This window comes from Emys orbicularis, chromosome 2 (assembly GCF_028017835.1).
Source record: "Emys orbicularis isolate rEmyOrb1 chromosome 2, rEmyOrb1.hap1, whole genome shotgun sequence".
NCBI lineage: Eukaryota > Metazoa > Chordata > Testudines > Emydidae > Emys > Emys orbicularis.
Genome location: NC_088684.1, coordinates 217,028,796 through 217,045,031, shown reverse-complemented (window position 1 = coordinate 217,045,031; position 16,236 = coordinate 217,028,796). Strand labels below are relative to the sequence as shown.

Genomic DNA, 16,236 nt, shown 5'->3' with positions numbered 1-16,236 from the left:
TGTATCCTTCCACCAGTTCCTATTAGACAGAGAAAACAAGGAGACAGTTATAAACACTTTTCCCCTGCAATTTTGAATATATTCCTTGTTTGTTAATTTTTTTAAACCCTCATTTCATTTTTTTTAAAAGAGCTCTTTAGTCATTGATACCTCCCTGATCCCGGATGGGTGAATCTAAGCCAATTAAAGATATTAAACCCTTCCTTTTTTAACTTTGACAGCAGAAAATGATTTCAAGGCAGCTCCTCAAACTGTGGTTGAAAAGGCATCTTAGTGCTTTGAGGGTTGAGCAGTTTAAAACTGTCACTTTTCTCCTCCCAACCTTCCCTCCCTCTCTCCTCTCACCATATGCCTGCAGCCATCCTGAGCAATGAAGGAGTATATAATAGTGGGGAACTGCCTGGATACCCATAACCTGTTCATTTCCAGGCCTGAACATTTGGGGATGGGAGGTTCTGATTATGTAGGTTTTATGTTGAGAGCATCTTTTATTTTTATTGGGGATAGGGTGTGCAATTTGGACTCCACTGAAACACACCTTTCCACATTAACTCTTGCTAGCAAAGTGTTTTTGGTTTTGTTTGTGTTTGTTACTCCATTAGGCTACCATACACACAGTTAGGATACTATATTGGTGCTTTAGTATATCAATTATATGCTTTAACCCAACATTAGCAAAAACGGAAAATTTGGAAAATCATTTCATCTTCGTAGCTTCGGGACACACCAAATGTATAAAGAAGGGAATGGTGGGCAAAGCAAAATGATCAATAATCCAACACAAAAACTTTCAGCAAAATACAAAGTTTCTGCTGAAAGACAATATATCCTCAACTTACATGCAGAAGGCTCTTTTCTCCATAATGGCTCATTTCTTACCCACGGGAGGTTCTGCCCCTGATGAAACCATGCTTCCTACCTGCGCCAGGAATGGGAGCAAAACTTAATATATTGCCTTCATTTTAAGTATATTGCCGTCAGGCACCGTAGGAACAACGACTGTCAGAATTCAACTACAAACCTGGATGTGTCCTTTAGATGTCTCCTCAGACTCTAGAGCCAGACCTTCAACTGGTGTAAATCAGCATAGGTCCACAGACTTCCTCAGAGCTGTGCTGATGTGTCCCAGTGAGAACTGGACTCAACATGTCTCTTTGAGATACAGCAACAAACCTGATTTTGTTGTTCTGCATATAAAAACCCCATACAGTTTGTTTCAATATGTCAGTAAACCAGACTTGGTAGGCTGTGGGTGTTGGCAGACTGTCAAAGGGTCGATCAGCAAGCTTGTCTGTAAACATCTGAAACAGACCTCTGAATCCCCACAGCAGAGCAGAAATTTTATCCCCCTCCTCCCTTCTCATCTCCCCCCCCCACCTTTTTTTTTTAAAGTAAGGCCTTGTCTACATGGCAAGTGAGTGCGCAGCAGCCATGGTGTGAATCTACAGCGCTTTAGCCTGCTGCACACTAACTTGTTGTGTGGATCCTGCTATCGCACACGACAAGTTCCGTACCTCAAAGCACGCTATGAAATTTTGTGTGCTGTAGGAGAGTCCATGCAGTGAGTTAGTGCACAGCAAGCTAGTATGCTCTAGATTCATATTCTGGCTTGCACTACACTAACGCACCATGTAGGCAAGCCATACGTTTGTTACTGGTGAGAGGTGCTGGTTTGACACACTTACTTACATACAGAACAGATAAAACATTGGCAATGGTATTGCAGACTTCCACACAGTATCTAGTCAATCTGTTCCAACCCTCATGTGAGGGACTACCCAGGTGAAAGGATAGTTCAACCACCTGGACCACTGTCTTCGCTTCTTTGCTGAGATTGCTAACACAGATACCATTTAATGCCCTACAAATCTAACTTTAAAATATCAGAGTCTGTTTCAGATATAAGCACATTAAACAACTTAAGGCCATAAAAATTAAATCATGCTTAATCCTAAGAAAAGAACAGGAGTACTTGTGGCACCTTAGAGACTAACAAATTTATTAGAGCATAAGCTTTCGTGGGCTACAACCCACTTCTTCGGATGCATAGACTGTTCTTTTTGCGGATACAGACTAACACGGCTGCTACTCTGAAACTTAATCCTAAGAGTTCTCACTTGAGCACAAACAAGCATTAGCCAGCTAAAGATTGCCAGTTTAACATGGTATGTAGTCAGTGAAGCATGGCTAGCTAGTATTTGAAGTACCTAGTAGAGTACAAATAGCAGTTTGAGTACAACAGCCATTCCCCCCAGCTACAGGAGCCTAGAATGGACAGTTTAGTAAGATGATGTAGAAACTTAAAATAGCTTGCCAGTCTTAAAGTATGAAGGTAATTCCATGTGGCTAGTGTAGTTTGTTTTACACAATACTATAATTTATTCCTTACACAGGACACTGATTTAAATTAAGTTTTAGAATCGATATACAATTTAAAAATATTATGGATGAAATCCTGGACCTATCAAAGTTTTGCCAATGATTTTAATGGGACCAGGTTTTCATCCTGTAGCTTCAAATAGTACAGAAATGCCACACTTTTAAATAGCATACTGTAACCTGTCTTGAAAATTGCACTTAGAATTTACCTTTTGACTTCAGCAGAATATGTTAACTTCTCGCTGAAACATGCCCTACTATGTACTTTACATTCAGGACTTCAGCTTATCTTCACCAAAGTGCATGAATAATTCTTGGAAGAATCAAGGCCATAATTGCAGAAAACTATGGTCTGTTTATCTAGTGCTTCAAATTAAAAAAAAGCTATAATCTTTTTTCTTAAAGTAAAAAATCCCCAATTAGTAATTGCAGCTACAAATTATAATATTTTCTATGAGATACAGGCAGGTAAAACATGAGGCCTTGAAAACTTTGGAATCATTAAGGGGCTCTCATTTTCCCCTGCTCAGCATGATATTGCTTTAGATATTTCAGGACTAATTAATATAAAATGCTGATGTTTTTGCTGAGATTGCAAGTGATACTAAACAGCAGCACAAATTCTATAAAACATCCTGCATATTTGTTGTACGTGTTTGCAGTTCTGTAAGGCAACTAACGTCAGAAAATCGTTGTCTCTAATGTCACCCGAAACTTGACACTTGGGAGCAAAAAAAGTAGAAAATGGCCTTGCTCGGTGGGTTCAGTTGTGTATATTTTTTTACAATTTGGAGTTCCAGTGTTGACATCAGTAAGATTACTCAGAGTAGGAAACTCCTTGATAGTAAGTGTTTGCAGGATCACACTCTTGGTGTAGAATGTTTAACAGTCTAATGTTCTAATTCTAATGTTCTAATTCTAATATTCTTGCTCACTCTTCCACAACCAGGACAGTGATGTCGAGGCAATGGTCAGGTATTTGGAGAACGTCCTGAATAACAGCTCTCTAGGTGAGATGATGTCTCTTCTCCAGAACTAATAGTAATATTTACTAAAGTCTTCTGCCGTCTTTATGGTCTGCACTCCACTCACTCCCTTTTCAATCCAACTGCTTTAAGGTGATTTTATAAAAAGTGGCCTTCTTTAAAATTGCCTCCTTTATCAACTCCATGAAGCATCAAATGCAACCGCGTGTAAAGATGACATTGTTTTGCTATCATGTTGTGAAATGGACAGAAAGCATTATGGATAGTAGTAAACTGAAGCATATACTGGTAGTGTCCATAAGAAAAGATTTTGAAAACTAGATATCAGAAGACTTTCTCATCCAAAGAAAAAAATCTTTAAACCTGTCATATGTAAAGAAGCAGATTGTTTTCACTTAGGCCAAAAGGAGAGTGACCATGGAGTTCAGTTGCATATTGCAAGTTGTTAGGCATTAAAAAGTCTGGTTGAAGTGTCTTATTGCTATCATTTTCCTAGAGTGGAGAAAAGATTTTGCTGCTTTAGGGATAAAACCCTGCTTTAACATTTATTTTTAGAATGGACCAGCTCTGAGTCTGCTAAAGCTAATTAGCAATTTATCACAAGGTAAGAGAGAGCGGCCACCTAGGAGAAATATTGTGTCACATTGCCCAGATGAAAAATACTGCAATCGTGTATTTGTGACTGCAAGAAAAAGAAAAGAAAAATAACATGTTGTTTCAAGTTACAGTATTTATGAGCTTCATGACATTACATGTGATTGGATATTTTCTTCCATTCCTCCTCCCTCATCAGTGATCTCAGCATGGTCAAGTGAATAAAATACAAATCTTGGTGTCTAGAGGCTAGTGTTCTATTCCTGGCTCTGCCATTGATTTGCAGTAAGACCTTGGGCAAGTCACTTTATCTTTGTGTCTCACTTTCTGCATCTGTAAAATGGGGATAATAAGACTTATCTTTGTATAGGACTTCACAATTTTCAGATGAAAAGTGCAGTATAGCTGTTTTATGCTAATTGTGCTTAAAAATAAAATAAGTGGGGCTATGTGCAATCAAAAATTGACTAAGACAAAATGTGGTAATTTGCTTTATTATATCACATGAAAAGGATTTATTTTTATAATATTCTTTACTAGAATTCTATAGATATGTCATAGATATTAGCACATATTATAATGATAGCAAAGGCAATTAAAGTTGTCTTTTTTAATTCACCCAGGATTGGAAAGAAAACAATATTTTCTTTAATATACAGTGTCTCACTCTTGGCAGATATGTAATAACAATTGATTCCTAAGTTTGCAAGATTTTAGCCCAAAAGTCCCTTTTTCAAATCCTAGTTATGAATTTTCAATTTCTTAGGAGTTAAAAGTAAAGCTTAAATGAGGGAAGAATATTAGGTTGAGATTGGCACTGTCACTATCCTAAAGAACACAGGATGTTAATTAATTTTGTTGGAGTTCCATATTGTTCCACAATTTTCCACATTGTTTCTCTGTTTACACTATCGAATGCCTTTTGAAAGTCCACAAAATTGATGGCAAGACTGTCTTGGAATTCAATTGTGTTTTCAATAATCCGTCTCACGGTGAAAATAGCATCTGTGCACAATCTTCCTTGTCTAAATCCAGATTGTTGTTCATGTAGGATGATATCCATCTTTCTTTTCATTCTGTTCCAGAGGACTGCTGCTAATACTTTTCCTGTGACAGATAGAAGTGTTACTCCCCTCCAATTTGAACAATTGTCTAGATCACCTTTCTTTGGTAACTTGATTATGATACCGAGGGTCCATTCTTCCGGCACTTTCTCCTCCGTCCATATTTTGTTGCACAGCGAACAGGGGTACTATATATCCCTGACTAAATCTTAGCGGGGAGCTAAGGGCGGATGCTGCTCTGGGGGGGGGGCTGGGGGCCACTGCTGGGGGGGCAGGGGCCAGGGGCACCAGCTGCTGGGGGGACCACCAAGGTCAGCAGCATCAGCTGCCGGGGCCACCGAGCAGCAGCTACTCCGGCCGCCCCCGGGGCCACCCAACTGCTGCTGCTCCCACTGCCCCGGGACCGCTGCTCAGGTGGTTCCCAGGGCGAGCTGCACCGGCCACTGCTTGGGAAGTCCCTGGGGTCAGCTGCCCAGGGCCGCCCAAGCAGTGGCTGGTGCTGCTGGCTGCAGGCCTCCCGAGTGGCTGGCTGCAGAACCGCTCCAGCAGCAGCCGGTGTGGCTGTCCATGGGGCTGCCTGAGCAGCTGGTCCCCGGGGCTGGCTGGTTGGGTGGCTCTGGGCTCAGTCACACACTGGCTGCTGCAGAAGTCATAGAGGTTGCAGAAAGTCATGGAATCCATGACTTCTGCAACCTCCGTGACAGACACGGAGCCCTAGTCATTAGAAATGAGAACCTCACATTTCATTTGGATTTTTTGTCATGCTTTTCATTTGGGATTTATAATGGGATTAAGTTGAATTGTTTCAGGAAGATTTTAAAACAAAAATATAAAATTTTCTCTGGCATTTTTTTGTCTGAAGTACCATTCCTTATATTACAGTTTCCTGTATTACATATTGTAACACATAAATAAAGCATTTCACTGAAGTTAGAAGGTGGGATGCAAAAAATCAGTATTGACTTCAGTAAGATCTCTGATGCTCTTAGCAGTTACAAAGTACCATATTTGTCAAGAGTGTCCAGAAGTATGCTAGTAAGTATTCATACCAGAGTAAATATATTTATCTTTTAGTGTATATCACTGACAAAATAATTAGATGTGGGATCCATGGCCTCCACTTTTCTCACCACCATTTTCGTTCTGTGAATTCTCTTCATTTGAATGTGGTCCCAGACTCCGTATGACTTTCGCAAAGCAGAATGCCCAATTCACACGGTCACCCGGTAACTTGCGCACGGCATGGCATTTACAGATTTGGCATGAATTTAATTAAATTTACAATAACCATGTGAAATTAAAGAGCTGTTCTAAAGTGCTATGAATTGTACAGAAATACTGGGAACTGGTGCAGATTTTGTGCTGGTCAGAATCTACCAGGACATTTCCATTTTTAAAGCGATCATGAAGCAAAATTTTGCAGTTTCACATGGCTCATAGTGGAGGTCTAGCTAGCATATACCTTCTTAAGTCAATAGAGGCAATGTTACTGATGATGCATTAAATATGCAATCTATTTTTCAGAGTATAAGTGGCTGTGAATAGAGTTTTTTCAGTGTAAAAACTCACAGTTTGAGTTTCAAAGAATGAAATTCTGACCCTTTTAAAGTCCGATTGACTTCACTGGGAATAAAGGGTTTTTTACTGGGTCAATATGATCATACTAACAATTCAGTATAGTCCATTATTCATTTTGGGTTGCCTGTACAGCTGCGTACAGGGTAAGTTTTGCGTCAGACAGGACAGGAATGGAATCCTCTCTCCATGCTGTTTAAAAAAAAAGGTAAAAAATTGAGGAGGTCTCAGAAGAAAGCCACAAGAATGAATTAAAGTTTGGAAATGAAAGACCTAAAGAGTTCAATCTGTTTAGCTTATAGAAGGAGAAGGTTAGAGGCAATTTGATCTCTTTGTATTAGTAGCTGAATAGGGCAAAGATATTTGATACTGGAGGGCTCTTTAATCTAGCAGGTAAGAGTATAACAAAATCCAATGGCTGGAAGTTGAAGCTAGAAAAATTCAAACTGAAAATAAGATGCAAATTTTTCAGTGAGAGTAATTAGCCATTGGGACAACTTATTGAAAGATGTGATAGATTCTCTATCACATGAAGTCTTTAAGATTGGCTGTCTACAAGATATGCTCTAGCTCAACCACAAATTATTGGGCTGGAGGGAGGAATCACTGTGTGAACTTCTCTGGCCCGTGTTATGAAAGAGCTGATCGCAATTGTCCCTTCTGGCCTTAAAATCTGTGAATAGATGTGGACCACAGGATCTGTTGCTATGGAGATCCTCCAGTCCTTCTCCTCCATCCGATGGAGCGGGGTGGGGGAGAGAGGGGATGCTGGGGCCATAGAGGCTGCTGCTTGGTTACTTGAGGGCAGGGGGTCTTCCCCCATTTTCCTTCTCCAGATGCCCCCAGCAACCAGACTAGCTATCTGGGCTGGATGCTGGGGAGGTCATTTCCCCCTAAAATAAACTTAGAAAGCTGTCATCTTATAGTTTTGAAATGTCTGTGCTCTGAATGGTTTATTTTAAATTATCTGAAGAATCAATAGAGATTTCATTGTGTTAAATAAGTGTGCAACAATAGTTATTTGGCCACTATCTAAAGGAGAATAACCATTCATTTAATGAGCGACAAAGAGTCCTGTGACACCTTATAGACTAATAGACGTCTGTTAGTCTATAAGGTGCCACAGGACTCTTTGTCGCTTTTTACAGATCCAGACTAACACGGCAACCCCTCTGATACTTGACATTCATTTAATGCTGATTTATGGGTGGATTACTCCTGGGGGAATTCTGCGCCACTGTGCATGCGCAGAATTTATGTCCCCCACAGATTTCTTTGCTTCCCCACAGAAAAATGACTTTCTGATGGGAAAGCAAAAGGAAGCCACAAGAGCGGTCATGTGCCTTTCCCCAGCAGTATGTTTCAGGTGCCCAGGCAGATGGCAAGAGGTAAATCACTGTGGGGCAGGGGTGAGGACTGGGGAAGACCCAGCTGGTGGTTCCTACCCTGTGCTGGGCTCAGCTGCCAGCCTTGGCTGGGCTGGGGAGGACGGGACTTCCTCTTCCCCTGTGTGGCATCCAGGGGGGTCAGACCCACCTCTGGATTTCTCCCCCAGCTGTAGGAAGCTCTACAAACTCCTCCCTCCCTATGCTTCCTGCACCCATCACTCCTCAGCTACAGGCATACGGATCACTGTACAGGGAGCTGCTCCCCCATCCACCCAACCCCTGTGCATCCAGACCCCCTCATACCAGACCTTCATGCCAAGCCTCATGTCCCCCTCACACCCAGAACCCTCCCAGCGAGCCCCACTCCCCCTGCAGCTGGGCCACCCTGATGAGCCACCTGGACCCAGATCCCCACCCTACCAAGCCCCAACGAGCTGCACCTGGATCTCCACCCACTGAGCCCCACTCCCCCAGCATCTGGATGCCCCACTGAACTTCCTCTCACCCAGACCCTCCCTGCCGAGCTCTAGCCCCTCCACACCCAGACCTCCCCCGCTGACCTCCCCCCCAACATCTTCACCTGGACCCCCCTGCAGAGTCCCATTACCATTGCACCCAGAACACCACAACAAGCCTCTGTGCATCCAGATCCCCCCCACATCCAGATCCCCCACTGAGCTGCCCACACTCAGATTGCCCCACACAGAACCTCTCAATCCACACCTGGATCGCCCCACACTAAGCCCCTCCACACTTGGATCCTGCCTTGCTGAGCCTGCCTACCGACACCTGGTGCACCAGGCATGGAGGGGCAGGGTCCTGGGGTGTTTCTGGGGCAGGCCCGGTCCTTGTGCTGTGTCAGGATTGGGTGCAGCCTCACCGCTGAGTCGGTGTCCCAGGGTGGAGCTGCATAGTCATCTCCCACCTCTGTGCAGCCAGTAGCCTGTGCTCCCCAATGCCATGCTGGAGTCTCCACCTTTATTTGACAAATAAAATTAGCAGAATTTTGCAGAATTTTAAAATATTGTGCACAGAATTTATTTATTTATTTGGCACAGAATTTTTAATTTTTTGGCGCAGAATGCCCTCACGAGTAGTGGACAAACTGCGCTGAACTAGATGCAAAATATTGTATTAATCAAGTGACTGCTTACAGAAAAATACCTCTGATGAAATAAATACCTTCTTTGAGGCCAGGGTTACCGAGCACCCTTGGAAAAGTCTGTGAGGATTGTTACGCTAGCAGTACAAAAAGCTCTTCACCAACCTTAACTGAAGCCCCATATTTAATTATAACAGCCCCTTCCCAGGATACTCCAGCCTGATGCCCTTGCATCAGCTACACAATACCCGTAAGATGTTGTTTAATGGAAGGGAAGATATTAGTTTGTGTTTTGAGACCAAGTTTTGTTTGGCCACTTGACAACATGGAGAGAAGGCAAAGTAAGAATGGTTTATTTAGCTTGAATTCCCAGAAAGTCAAGAAGGATGTCTTTAATAATGAAATGTCAGAGCAGAAGAAGCAAAAGTATTGGAGCAATAAATATACCAGGACACTACTAAAGGAGAATATACTAGCTTCTTACTACAATGATGTACCTTGCAATATTACAATTAACTAGAATTTAGCGGGCTGCCAGGCTTAATACCACTTTGTCTTAAGAAAAGTGCCATTTGTGCTTTCTTTTTAAGCCACAGGTAGTCAGGACATCAGTTTTATCTCATATTTGAAATGTAGCAACAGCACTGAGGCCCGAAGCATCATACTAGGGCCTTGGTACAATACTGATTGAGAGCGGACAGCGCCCCCTACCAAGTCATCAGCATCATTTTGTGTAGCACCTGCAAAGTACTGACCACTCCAACGTTCCCTAGGCTTGGTCTACACTAGCAACTCATGTCAGTAGAACTACGTCGCTCAGGGGGGTGGAGAATCCACCCCCCTGAGTGACTCAGTTATACTGACCTAAACTCCTGGTGTAGATGGTGCTGTTAACAAGAGGGCTTTTCCCATCGACATAACTACCACCTCTTGGGGAGGTGGATTAACTACACCCATGGGAGAAACCCTCCTGTCAGCATAGGAAGCGTCTTCACTGAAGCGCTACAGCAGCTCAGCTGCACCCTGTTCCCCGCTGCAGCCTTTTAAGTTTAGACAAGCCGTTAGTTTAAGAGATTGAATGATAACACAGTTGAAGTTGATAAGGGGCTTCTGTACACAGAGACATTCAGGGAAGTTAATCTGCATTAACTAAAGGTGTAAATTAAAAGTGGATTAGTTAAATTGTATTCCGCCCCTGTGAGGACACTCTCATTCACAATTAAAATAACCTTAATTCAGTTTAGTTTAATTCAGTTGGGCATTGAATTACACTAAACTGAATTAAGGTCACTTTAATTCTTAATGAGAGTGTCCACACAGGGTTTAATCCAGTGTATAGAATATAATTTAAATTCACACCTTTAGTTTATTTGGCTCAGCTTTCCTCAATGTCTCCCTGTTGATAAACCCATTCATACACATGCTTGCATCATGCTTGACCAAGTTACTAGAAGAGTGTTTACATAGTTTTGCCCTGAAATTAACTATAAGCACATAGACAAAACCTTGGGTACACAGTAACATTTAGGCACCAGACAAGTAGCTTGGGCTACTGAATGCAACCTCACCTATCTGGTAAATGGCCTTCGATAGTCTGTATTTCACCTTCACCAGTGATTGTGTGAGTTTTCAGTGAAGGGTAGCTGACATTGTCTAAACCTGGAGGCTTGTGAGATGTAACCTCACTTATAAAACATATCTGACTGATTCCACTTGTCTTATCCCCCTTCACTTCAATAACAACATGATTTTAGTGGCCAGTATCTCAAAAACTGCAAGAAACAAGGCTAGGCACCATCCGAATGCTCGTAATCCCATCGTTCAATGGTAAAGCATTAATTATTAATGCTAGTAGCTTGTGAGTATAATGGCTGCTAATATCATATTGGAACTGAAGTGAAAGTAAGGGAGGACTGGATTTTAAAGCATGGGCGTTGTGTAATTGATTGATCCCCCCCCCCATTATTTTGGTTGCCATTGTACAGTAGTTACATAAAACCTCTCAGTTTCACAGAACATAAAGAAATATTAATATTAATCCTGTGGCTGCTGTTTCCTTCTGCCTTCAAAGCCTGAGGGCTTGTCTACATTAACATTTAGTTCATGGCAAGCTGGGGTGTGAATCTAGCCCACCATGGTCTAACTGTTCATGTGCACCCCACTGATTAACAGTCTGCTAATGCACTTTGATGTAGGCCTGTTTCAAAGAGAACTAGATCAAAACACTGTAATATGCATCAGCAGAGTGCACATGAATAGTTAGTCCATGGCAGGCTAGTGTGGGTAGATTCACTCCCAGTTTGCTGCAGTCTAATTGTTTATGTAGACAAGGCCTGAGAGATCATTTGAAACCCAGGCTGCTGCTGACATCATAAGGATTTCTTCTTTCCAGATACAGGGGGAGCTATAGCAGCCCCACAGCAAATTCTGACTCTATGGGACAAAATTGCTTGATTGTCGTGCTCCATTATATAGAGAGCACAGGTCTAAGCTTGAAAGGCATAAAAAAGACCTAGGATCAAAGTGTGGCTGGCCATTCATGTGTGAGGGAAAAGTAAAGGGGTCTGCTAGTGTACCCAAGGCAAAAGAGGGCCATTATTTGGAGGGGTTGAACAGCCTGAAGCTCTAGAATCATAGAATCATCGAAGATTAGGGTTGGAAGAGACCTCAGGAGGTCATCTAGTCCAACCCCCTGCTCAAAGCAGGACCAACACCAACTAAATCATCCCAGCCAGGGCTTTGTCAAGCCCGGCCTTAAAAACCTCTAAGGATGGCGATTCCACCATCTCCCTAGGTAACCCATTCCAGTGCTTCACCATCCTCCTAATGAAATAGTGTTTCCTAATATCAAACCTAGACCTCACCCACTGCAACTTGAGATCATTGCTTCTTGTTCTGTCATCTGCCACCACTGAGAACAGCCGAGCTCCATCCTCTTTGGAACCCCCCTTCAGGTAGTTAAAGGCTGCTATAAAATCCCCCCCACTCTTCTCTTCTCTAGACTAAATAACCCCAGTTCCCTCAGCCTCTCCTCGTAAGTCATGTGCCCCAGCCCCCTAATCATTTTCGTTGCCCTCTGATGGACTCTCTCTCTCCAATTTGTCCACATCCCTTCTGTAGTGGGGGGACCAAAACTCTAGCAGCCCCAAGAGGTGTGTTTGGTTAAGTAGGGGTGGCTCCATGGTCTCTCTTCTTCTGCACGTCAGACACTGTCGGGGTGGGTGCTGGCTATACTTTATTAAAGGTGTATCAATAGCCGCAGCCCTGCACCTTGCTCCATGCCCTGCATTGCCATAACAACCTCTTCACAGTAGTCAGCAGGGCCGGCTCTAGTTTTTTTGCTGCCGCAAGCAAAAAAAAATTTGGCTGCCCGCCCCTCCCCCCCCCCACGCTTTTTTTTTGGCTTTTACACATGTTTGCACTTTGCAGTTTTGTTTTGACTGTTTAAAATTAAAAAAATTGAAAACAAAATTTGTAGTTAGTGAAATAAAACAATTTCCTACTAGTGTAATTTTAACATTTAATTTTAACAAAAACACAATTACAAACAATTTGAGTTCAACTATATACTGTAATGAAAAACGTTAGTGTCTTCCAGTTTCTCATAAATTAAAAGAATTTATATGAACTGAATTGTTCTGGTTTTTATACTTGCGTAGTCTTTTAATAAGTCAGTGAAATCTAAATTTTTTGCTTTCAATTGAAATTAATGCAAGTCCTGACATACGATTTTGAGACATGGTGGACCTCAAATAATTTTTTAGTAATTTCAGTTTTGAGAAACTGCACTCACCAGAAGCCACTGATACTGGTAATGTTAAAAGAATGCGTAATGCTATAGCAGTGTTTGGAGTGAAAAAATCATTTCTTGCTATAAATTCTAATACTTTTAGAGGAGAAGTTTTAGGACTTATTAGCTCAGATAAAGCTATTAATTCATCATACAATTCTACTGCATCAATGTCAGCAGCGTTATCAGTACTGAGCGCTAAATGTAGGTCTTGGCACTGCTTCATGAGGTCTTCTTTGGAAAACTGATTTTTAATATTTCCAATATCGTATAAAAATTCAAAAGTTTCACAATGACCATGCAACTGACAAAATCTTTCTTCAATGGAAGTTATAGCTACATCCAAAATATAATAGAAACATTCAACGTTAAACCTTTCGTTTGGATCGAGAATAGGATCATCATGAGCCTCATAACAAAACTGTCTTGTTTTTTTCTGAGGACGAATGAATTGTTGAGGTGCAAACATCGGTTCAAAATCAAGATCCTCTGCTATTGTTGTTGCTTCTTTGACAGTTTCTTCAAATCCTTCATCTGAATGGTATTTTTTTAAATATTCCAGCGTTTTATTCAAAATCGTCTTTGCCTCGGATATGTCTATGGTTATGTTCTGCATAACTTTGCTGGTCAAATTAATTTGATTTAGAATATTGTGCCAAATAACCGTGCAACATGAAAATTGAAACTGCATCATTTTCTGAGCCAATGTTTCAGCTTCATGTCGAAATGAAGGATCATACGACAAGTCCTGGCTTATTTCGAATAGTGCATCGTAAATCTCTCCTGATGAATATCAGAATGGTCTAATAGCTTCTATCCTGCTTTCCCATCTAGTTTGACTGAGGCTAGGTCTACACTGCAGCGGGGGTCCGACCTAAGATACGCAACTTCAGCTACGTGAATACCGTAGCTGAAGTTGCGTATTTTAGGTCGGCTTACCTAGCGGTGAGGACGCGGGAAAGTCGACCGCTGCCGCGCTGCCGCCGCCTCCGCTGCCACCTCCTGCCGAGGTGGATTTCCGGAGTCGACGGCAGAGCGATCAGGGATCGATTTTACCGCATCTTCACTAGACGCGGTAAGTCGATCCCCGAAAAACCGATTGCTACCCGCCGGATCGGCGGGTAGTGAAGACAAAGCCTTAGAGGTTTAAGTGTGAGTTTTTGTTCAAGATGCTTCTTCAAGACTGCCCAACGGTGTGTGGAATCACTAAAAAAGTTGTAAATTGCTTGCACTGTGGTAAAATATGAAACGGCATCTTTAGATGATTTGGCGGCATCACTGACAACCAGATTGAGCGAATGCGCATGGCAAGGAATGAAAAAAGCTCGATTGTTTAAATTCAATATTCTTTGCTGTACACCTGCATGTCGTCCTCGCATGTTTGAGCCATTATCGTACCCTTGGCCACGCATATTTTCTAAAGGTATTCCATAGTGTTCCAATCTCTGTAGAATTACATCTGTGAGGGCTTTCCCAGTAGTTTCATTCACTGGTATAAATTCTAGAAAGTGTTCACAAATTTTTACTTCTGCATTTTCATCAATTTTCAGAAATCGTAAAAGTATTGACATTTGCTCGGTTTTGCTCAGATCTTGAGTACAATCAACTATAATTGAGTAATATTTGGCATGTTTCAAATTCGATAAAATTTCATTACGCACTCCATTAGAAATTAATTCTATTATCTCATTTTGTGTATTTTTACCCAAATAATGGGTGTGAATCTCTCCATCTTTCACTCTTTGTACATGCTCAGCCATAACATTATCAAATTTTGCCAATAACTCAACCAATTTTAAGAAATTTCCATTGTTATTCTCATATAAAATATCCGAGGATCCACGGAATGCAAGGTACTGTTCGCCTAGGAAATTAATGATTGCCAGTAAACGTTCCAACACTGCTTGCCAACGTAGAATTTCTGAATTTAGTTGATGTTGCTGTACCGCATCGATTGTTGTACCGGAATGCAATCTGTTTGACAGCTCAATCCAATTTGTCAATGAGCGTAAATGATTTTTTGATGTTTCATGTTCTTTCAAATGCTGATGCAAATTTCGCCAGTCATTAAAACCTGCAGTTGCCAGAAGAATGTCTGAGTTACAGAACAGTTTGCAGCAAAAACAAAAAACTACATCTTTGGTCTGTGAATACACTAACCACGATATATTAATTTGTTCCCCATTTTTCATTTTTTTCTTCATATTGGATGGCATAAATCGACGATTTGACTCATTAAATGGATATTCAAATGTAGGATCTAGTTTTGAAGGACCTTTTTTCACAATAATCATTTGCATTGCATCAGTAATTATTGTCGGCCATGTACTTGGATCCGATCCTATGTCAGTCTCTCCACCTTCCAATAATTGTTCTTCAGTTTTAGATTTGGATAACAGTTCTTCATTTCTGGACTCTTCAGCTGAAGTAGTAAATCTTTGGATGGATTGTGATTGTTCGTCTTTATCAGTTAGTGAAGATAATCTTTGGTCAGATTGTTGTTCATCTTTATCAGTTGATAAAAGTAATCCTTGGTTCGATCGGTCTTCATCAGTTGATGAATAATCACCTTCAATGCATTGCTTAGAGCTTTCTCCTTGATTGTTGACTTTTTTAAAATACTTTTTTGAAGTATGAGATAGTTTTTCTAATTCTTTTTGCCGTTTCTCTCTTTGTTGCCGGTAGGCAGCACCAGAAAGTCATTTTCGTTTTTGTCCCGGCATTTTAGCCCTATAACCACTGGCACTGATGCGAAACGGAAATTAACGCGAATGGCGCTGATAGGGCAGCACAGTACACACACGTAATTGTGATTTGAGTGACCGTGTCACAATGTGACATGATATTTTTCACGTCACGCTCCTATTGCACTACTGTACTTGCCGTAGGTAAGGCGCTAGTCATCAGGGCGAGAGAGCTCCCCACGAGCTCGGATACACAATGGACCCAGCCCTGTTGGCATTTTCCCAGCGTTGAGGCCGCCCAGCTGGGAGCCCGAGGGGCATGCAATGGAGAGAGCTCTGGGGCTGGAGGAGCCAAGGAAGAGGTGCTGGGCTTGCTGGACAGATGCTGCCCCTCTCTGCCAGGTCACTTGCCCCCTGCAGGGGGGGAGGCAGAAGGAGACTCCAGGCACTGGAGTGCTGTGAGGGGCTGGGGAGGGAGGCAGCAGCCTCTGGGGCTCCAGCAGGCAGAAGCGCCCCAGGGGTCCCGGGGAACCTCCCGCCCGGCCCGACTCTTACCCTTGCTGTGGATCTGGCCTGAGGTGGATTCATCTCCCGTCACCACCGCTCCCAGGGCCAGGGGTTGGGGCTGCTGCTGGATCCCAGCCCCGCTCATCCTTGGTCTTCGCCTTGGCCCC

General features: G+C 42.2%; 1 protein-coding gene across 1 annotated transcript in view; it reads left to right on the top strand.

Moving 5' to 3' along the window:
* NEK11 (NIMA related kinase 11) overlaps positions 1-16,236 on the top strand; it is a 215,290-nt gene that overhangs the window by 167,091 nt on the left and 31,963 nt on the right. The window contains exon 13 of the mRNA XM_065399194.1: positions 3,329-3,389. Coding sequence (XP_065255266.1) covers positions 3,329-3,389 — 61 coding nt within the window. The remainder of the gene's footprint in view (positions 1-3,328; positions 3,390-16,236) is intronic.